Raw genomic sequence first — 8,076 nt, 5'->3', positions numbered from 1 at the left:
TGTGTTTGTCATTTCATACCCGCAAAAGTCGTTAGCGATCAGAAGATGCTGGAGCAGAGGAAGTCCCCATTCCAGAAAGCTAAGAGTGGATATGCTGAGACGAATGAAGCTTGGGGAAACGTACCTTCTACCTCTTAATGGAGTGGTGTGGAGATAACAACGTGCTGTATTTAACTGAAAGTATCTGTTCCAACTTTGTATTTCATAAATTTTGTTGTCTAGGACGTCTCTCTGTTTTATTCCGTTCCCCTTCCTGCCTTTGCCTGCCCTGACCATACGATCGTACCCTCTTACTCCCTCTGCTCGTCTGGGAAAGCAGCTCTGCTGAGAAGGACCTGGGAGTGCTGGTGGACACCAAGTTAAGTATGAGGCAGCAATGTGCCCTTGTGGCCAAGAAGGCCAATGGTATCCTGGGCTGCATCAGAAAGAGTGTTGCCAGCAGGTCGAGGGAAGTGATTCTCCCCCTCTACTCAGCCCTGGTGAGGCCACATCTGGAGTACTGCGTCCAGTTCTGGGCTCCCCAGTACAAGAGGGATGTGGCACTACTGGAGCAAGTCCAGCGAAGGGCCACAAAGATGATTAGGGGACTGGAGCATCTCTCTTATGAGGAAAGGCTGAGAGAGCTTGGCCTGTTTAGCTTGGAGAAGAGAAGGCTGAGAGGAGATCTTATCAATGTGTACAAGTATCTGAAGGGAGGGTGTCGAGAGGATGGGGCCAGACTCTTTTCAGTGGTGCCAAGCGACAGGACGCGAGGCAATGGGCACAAACTGAAACACAGACACTTCCATCTTAACATGAGGAAAAACTTTTTCACTGTGAGGGTGACAGAGCACTGGAACAGGTTGCCCCGAGAGGTGGTGGAGTCTCCTTCTCTGGAGATATTCAAAAGCCACCTGGATGCAATCCTGTGCAATGTGCTCTAGGTGACCCTGGTGGAGCAGGGGGGTTGGACTAGATGATCTCCAGAGGTCCCTTCCAACCTCAGTGATTCTGTGATTCTGTGATTCTGTTTCTCTCCCAGAGTAGTGCCTGTCGGATTGCTGCCAAAGGGGTGAGTGGCAGCAAGGTTGCGGGATGATTCCAAGGGATCCAATGATACTAGCACTAGAGAAAGAGGGAAAGGGTCGAAATTTGAAAAGGTGTTGTTCCGCTTGTAGTATGGGAAAAAGGTGTTTGAAGTGTGGACGGGAGGAGGAAGAAGATTTGGAATCGGTGGTCGCTCCCCGACAGAGGTTGGGGGGGGATTTCGAGGCTATCGGTGGAGCTGGAGTTGCAGAGGGACCAGGGGAGGGGAGTTATGAACAGGGAGGAGGATTTAGAGGGGCGGAAGGATTTAGCCCGCTTGCGGGGAGAACAAGGGGACGACAAGGGGAAGCGGGGGAGGCTTTACAGGCTCCCCTTCGGCAGGCGGTTGGAAATAACGGACCAGTAACAGTTAAAGTAGCTTTTTCAATAACGGAGTTAAGGTCCTGGAAGGAAATAGCAGGGAACTCTAGAGAGGATCCAGAGAGAGTGGCTAAAGCGTTTGAAACTGTAATTAGGACTCAGGATCCAGATTGGAATGGTCCACAGGTCATATTAGACACACCGCTAGGTGATACTGAAAAGAAGATGGTATTAAACGCTGCTCGGAAACAAGCAGAAGGAGCACCTGCTGGTGGGGATTTGCAGGGAACAATAGACCAGAATTTTCCTGCTGCAGAGCCGGGGTGGGATCCTAAGCAGCCGGGACCCCGGGGACTCTTAGCAAGATAGCAGAGATGGATAAGGTTTGGCATAAGACATGCCATGCCAAAAGCGATTAATTGGTCTAAGCTCTATGAGGTCAGACAAGAGCCAAATGAATCCCCGTCTGCTTTTATGGAACAATTAAAGGCTACTGCCGGGAAATCTACCACCCTGGATCCTGAAAAAAGCAGAGGAAGCCCAGCAGTTCACTTCAATGTTTATGGGACAATCAGCCCCAGACATAAGAAGAAAACCTTCAGAAATTAGAAGAGGCAGATTCGAAAGATTTAGGAAAATGTTAGAAGTGGCATGGACGGCTTTTAATAATAGGGAAAAGGAAAAAGAGATGCAAGAGGTTTGAAGGGAAACCCTAAGAGAAGGCAGATTGACTGCTGCTTTAAGCAGGGCTCCTGGAGGAGCCTACAGAGAAAGGGAAGGCCCAGGAGGGGGTTACCGAGGCGTGAAAGGGAGTAAGGGAAAGGGAACATCACCTCCTTTTGTGCAGCCCCGTCTGGCGAAAGATCAGTGCTCAATCTGCAAAGAAAGGGGGCATTGGAAAAGAAAGGGCTGGCAACCTCAGGCTGGGAACCGACCCAGCCCTGCAAGCCATTAAGCTACTGGCATTAAAGGAGGAATCCGGAAGGGGACCGGGGGAATCATCCCGAGCCGAACCCCTGGTTACACTAAGGCTGGGAAATGATGGAGTAGAAGTTTTAGTTGATACAGGAGCCGCTTACTCTGTACTTAATACTTGTAAAGGAAACTTTAGCCATGAAACTGTAAGCGTTGTTGGTGCTACAGGCAAACGAGAGAATCGGCCCTTCTTGCAGCCCTTACAACTTAAACTGGGAAAACAGGGGGTGACTCATCAATTTTTATATATGCCTGAATGTCCCATACCCTTGATGGGAAGGGATTTATTGAATAAGTTGAACGTGCAGATAACCTTTAAGAATGGAGAGGTGCAGCTACTACTACCTGAATCAAAAGCTGCGGAAGCGAGAATGTTTATGTTACAGAGCGCGCAAAAACCGGAGGAAGAGATTCCTGCGGAAGTAGACGATGCAGTAATAGCCTTGGTATGTGTTATAGGTAAACGCGACAAATTGACAACCACTCGGGCCGGGTTGCATAAATTCCAATTTAATAAAATAATTGAGCAAGTCACAAGTAAGCAAAACAGCGCTGGGCGGCCGGGGAGTCTCCTGCTCCACCAACGGCGCGCGCGATCCCCCCCTCACAGTCTCCTTATATGCGATTCCAGTTCCGGGTATACATGGCACTTCCTGTAACTTCTGTGATTGCGCCGGCTGTTGCTAGGGGGTCTTCTTCAGCCTTCTGGTGGTCGTGGGGATGAAGGCTGGAGTCTTCCTCTGCGTTGTGTGTGGTGACCCTCAGGTCATGCATATATTTTACAACTGTGTGACCTCGCCATTGCCATATTAGGCTATCTAAACTAACATCGCCGCCTCGCTGGCTCCACTCAATTATCTCAGGCGGGGTACATGCCCTCATTACAGGATGTTGTGGTTTTAGCCCGTAATTAGCGCCTAGTTTCATCGTAAAATCACTTCCCGATTTGATGTAACAAACTAGCACCTATCACAGTATGGGCTAGCGGAATTCCAGGTTGGTCTAAATTGGCGAAACCAGTGAAGGTTGTTCTAAAATCTGGGACTAAACCGGTAAGGCAAAAGCAGTATCCTGTTAAGTGGGAGGCTAGAAAAGGGTTGGAAGAATTAACAACTACATTTTTGAATTGTGGGTTATTGATAGAGTGTGAAGCAGAATATAACACCCCAGGATTATCAGTAAAGAAACAAAATGGCAAAGAATATAGGTTGGTTCAGGATTTAAGAGCTGTGAATGGGCTCTTCAGCGACCGCCAGGGACCCCCATAGAAGCCCCCCGGAGACTCAGACTCAGACTGCATGCACAATGACTCTGTAAATATGATAATTAGTTCCAGGAAATAGAATGAATATGTACAATCATTCCGGGAAATTTAATGCATGGGTATGTACCAAAGCAATAGAAGCTTTGGCTAATGCAACACGCGGCATGCACGTTGGGCGGAGCGATCCCCCGTGCACCCGGCACCGTAATAAAGAGAATGCCTGCTTCTCAGTGCTACACTGGTGCTAAGGAGTTTTTCTCCCCATTTCGGTGACAACGGGGCGGACGGGAGCGAGTGACTTAGGTGGCAGCCTCCGGAGGCAGCCCTCGGGCCATAGCGGCCCCCGTGTCTGTGGTGCGGGCACCAGCGCCTTTCTGTTTCCCCTGAGCTGCTGGGTGCCCGCGGGGGTGCGTGCAGTTCGCTAGCGAACGGCAAGCTGGGCTAGCCAGCGCGTAGCAGGCGCCTGGGCACGGACGGCGGGCAGGCTGAGAGGCCGAGCTGATATTCGAGGGAGCCGCGAGTGCGCGGGGGCTTGGGAGGCTGCGGAGTCTCATGAGGGAGGGCGTTTTCACTGGTGAACTTCCACCTCCCTGAAAGGAGGCTGCATCTCCTCTCCTCCTGGCGAGTCGCCTGGATGCAAGCAAAGGCGCTGCCTTTGGGGAGGGAAACCCCGGCCCCGGCCCCGGCAGTACTGCGCAGGCGCGCAGCGGCCCCCCCGCTCCGCGCGGCCTCTGGAGGCGGTTGCTCTCAGTGCTGTGGCCACCGCTGCCGGAGCGAGGGCGCGTGCCTCGCTGGGAGCCTTGCTGCGTCCCTGCTCTCGGCCCGCGCCTCTGCCCCCGGCCCGGGGGCTCCGAGCCCGCGGCCCCGCAGCCCGCCGGGGCGCAGCCCCGCAGCAGCTGTCCCGGGCCGCGGCCACTGGCCGGCGCTCGGCTCCTCTGCCCCCGCGCGAGGCGGGGCCGTGTCCGCGGGGCCGTGCCCGTGCCGGGCCGCGTCCCGTCCCCACCGCAGCATGAAGAGGCTCTTCGGGCTCTTCAGCAAGGGGCAGGGGCCGCCGCCGTCGCTGTCCGGCGGCGCTTCCCTGCCCTGCGTCGGCGCCGCCTCCGAGCTCTGCGAGAAGGAGCTGGGCAAGCTGCACCGCGCGGCCGCCAGCGGCGACCTGGCGCGGGTGCGGCGGCCGTGGTGGCTGCCGAGACTCGGCATCAACAGGCGGGACAAGGCGAAGCGGTGAGGGGGGCGGCGCCGCGCGCGCCTGCGCCCGCCTGGCCGGGCTCTGGGCCACACCGCGAGCGTGGGGGGAAGCGCGAGGGGCGGCTGCAAGGGCCGGGCTGCGGCGGCGGTGGCGGCGGCTGCGTCTGTGGCTGCGGCGCGGCCCCGCAGCGGCGGGCGGAGGGGGCGGCGGTGGCGCAGCTGGGAGGCTCCAGTGGGCCCTTGCTGTGAGCAGAGAGGTCTCCTTGCCTGGTGGCAGCCCGCGAGGCTCGGCTCGGCTCGGCTCGGCTCGGCTCGGCTGAGGAGGGCGAAACGAGGGGCAGGTTTTGTGAGCGGCTTCTCCCGCAGCGTCACCTGTACTGCGTGCGTGGCAGCAGCCCTTCGGAGGTGGTCGCGTGTTCCTTCGTAGCCGCATTGGCTGCAGTGGTTTGATTGGAGATGCTGGGCAGTTTGAAGGGCTGCCTTTCTTCCAGGCGCAGCGCGGCGCGGCAGGGCAGGGCAGGGCAGGGCCCTTCCTGGAAGGGAGGGCGGAAGGAAGGGAGGGAGTGCCGTTTTCTTCAGCTGGCGAGGGCTGTTGGAAAGGCAGCTCTGCTGCCTTGGAGAGGGCTTCCTCCGTGGTTGAGCTTGTAGGAGAAGGGTAGCTACAACTGCCGACAAGACAGAGTGCTGCTTTGTTGCTGTGGGCATGGAAGTGTTGTGGGGGAAGGTTTCTGCTGGCTGGTTTGCTAGGTGTTACCGAGGGCGCTTTGGAGGAAGCGTGTCCTCGCGTTTGCTGCAGTAGTGAGCTCGGGGAAAGGACAGAAGGCACGAATTCCCGAAAAGCACAGCACAAAGCTGATGCGATGGTGTTCTAAAAGCCACCTCCTTAGCCTCTGGCACGCTGTTGTCACGTGAGCGATGCTGGCGAAAGCTAGAGGGTCCCTTGCCGTAGGCTTAAGGTGCCCAAGGCTTGGTCGTCCTTGCTGGGCTGTGTGTGTCGTGCTGTTGGAGGCAGTGGCCAGTTGCCTGGGCAGAGGCGTGGAGGGCAGCAGTTTCCCACCGGAAGCCTGAGGCTGTGCGGGAAGAGTCCTGTGGCTGGGCGCAGGAATCCATTTGCAGGGAACGAGGCGGGGAGCTGAGTGACCGTCGTCTTCATAAATGGGTGCTGGGGTGGGGTGGGGTGGGGTGGGGGGCATTTTTCCTAGCCCGCCCCAGGCTTTGGGTGTGCAACTGCTGTCATGGCTGAAGGAATGAGAAACTTTTTCTAAGTTTGTTTTTTGGAACTGGAAACGGGTGGCCCTACCCACGTGCCATAGGCAGGAGCGGTGTCTTCAGCTGTGTGCGTGTCTGTCGGTGTTAACGTCGTATATTTAAATTTTAGGACCCCTCTGCATCTTGCTTGCGCTAACGGGCATTCGGAGGTTGTTTCCTATTTAGTAGGAAACAAGTGCAAGCTGGATCCTCGTGACAATTTCAAGAGATCGCCGCTGATGAAGGTACGTGGAGTATGTGATGCTGCTGTAGGTAGGGCTTATAAGTTATGCACTGAGCGATCCCCCCCTTGGGTGATTCTTGACCTAGGTGTGGGTGGCGATTGTGTCGTGCTTGGTGCCGAATAGGCGCCTAACGTTACCTAATCTTTGAACGCGTTATTGTTTTCCGAGGTTGGCAAGCTGTGGGAGTTGTGGCAGAGGGAAACGTAGTTGCTGGAAAGGTTTCCTTTTTTCCTGTGTTGTTTCCAGGCAGTACAGTGCCAGCAAGAAGAATGCGTTGCTATTCTGCTAGCACACGGTGCCGACCCTAATCTGGCCGATGTTAACGGCAGCACTGCCCTTCACCTCGCTGCCATTGCTCCTAACACCTCTCTAGCAGGGCAGTTACTGGAGCACAATGCCCGTATTGATGCACGGAATGAGGTAAGCGCAGAGTTTGGGTAAGGCCGCTCTTGGAAAGAAAAGGTTGCTTCACTTCTCTGTGTTTTTCTAACTGAGGGGATTTATGCTTTCAGATGGGATACACTCCCCTTGCTCTTGCTGTGTCCGAACATCACGAAGAGATGGTGGAGTTCCTGCTTAAAAAGGGAGCTGACGTGCACGCTCGAGATCAGTCTGAAAGGTGAAGGGCTTGTCCAAACAGGGCGTGGGTCTCCTGAGTATTCTTAAAGCTTGACTGATGAGAGGCATGGGCGTGAGCCTCTAAAAGGCCTAAGTAAGTAGCCACACGGAAGCAGTTGCTTCTGCGTGACTTTGGAAAAGTGATCTGCGCTTGGCTGCTGTTGCGCCTCACTGGCTGGCTTCTGCCTTCAGGACTGCCAGAAAGCATTGTGTCTGGTCGCCGCAAGGCAGGGGAGTTGCCGCTAGTTCTCCAGCATTGCTGCTGGGCAGGAGCGGGTTTTTAGAACCCAGGCATGGTTGGTAGGTAAGTGTTGTCTCGCGGGCAGCGTTGTCTCTCTGTCCTGACACTTGCTTTGACAACGGGCACACGTTGAAACGAGAGAGGTTCCAGCTGGATGTGAGGAGAACCTTGCTGGCTGCGAGAACAGTGACGCGTCGGAACGGGTTGCCCGAGGAGGTTGTGCAGCCTCCCTCCTTGGCAGCTTTGAAGAACCGACCGAGTAAAGCTGTGAGCAACCCGGTCTGGCCTCGTAGCTGAGCGTGCTTTGGGGAGGTGTTAGGCGGAGAGACCTCCTGAGGCCCCTTCTGACCTGAGTTCTCCTGTGCTTCCGTGTAGTTGGCTCTGCTTTCCTTCTGCCTGTGGGAAAGGGGGAAGTAATTGTTTTGGGAGCAAATAGGGCTGCAAATAATGCCAGTGAGATGTCTGTATCGGCCGATAGATTTCCTGTCGTCTTTTGGATGCTCTAGGACCCCTCTTATGCTTGCTGCTTCTGCTGGGGACATGAGCATGATAGAAGTTCTTCTTCGCTATGGTGCTGATCTTTCCCAGGAAGACGTTCTTGGATGGACAGCGCAGGATTGCGCTAGAACTTCTGGACGTGCTCGGTAGGTGCTTTGGGTCACCGTTAGAGTTGCTAAGTTGTCCGAACGTCCATGTTGGTTTATGGGCATGCTTGGTAACAGCAGCAAGGTTTAATGGTGTGTGGAGACCTTTGTTGCAGCTGGGCGAAAAGGACTCTTCTGGTACGTATTGTTCCCGTGTCAAGTGCGAATTGGGAAATTGTCCTCGACTTCCACCCAAATGCTCCGTTAGGTTTCACGTTTGTGGTGCTGAGCTCGCATCAAATTGCTCGCAATGCAAAGTCTGAAAAT

At 55.0% G+C, this 8,076-nt stretch overlaps 1 protein-coding gene across 1 annotated transcript; it reads left to right on the top strand.

Moving 5' to 3' along the window:
• Positions 1-4,634: 4,634 nt before the first annotated feature.
• LOC136996620 (ankyrin repeat domain-containing protein 7-like) lies at positions 4,635-7,780 on the top strand (the record flags this gene model as incomplete). Its single annotated transcript, XM_067317507.1, has 5 exons — positions 4,635-4,849; positions 6,192-6,306; positions 6,553-6,726; positions 6,819-6,925; positions 7,672-7,780. Coding segments are annotated over exons 1-5 (720 nt in total), but the record flags the coding sequence as incomplete, so codon positions are not given.
• Positions 7,781-8,076: the final 296 nt, after the last annotated feature.

Source organism: Apteryx mantelli, unplaced genomic scaffold, assembly GCF_036417845.1.
Source record: "Apteryx mantelli isolate bAptMan1 unplaced genomic scaffold, bAptMan1.hap1 HAP1_SCAFFOLD_61, whole genome shotgun sequence".
NCBI lineage: Eukaryota > Metazoa > Chordata > Aves > Apterygiformes > Apterygidae > Apteryx > Apteryx mantelli.
Note: the sequence above shows the minus strand (reverse complement) of the source record. Positions and strands in the feature narration are given on the sequence as shown.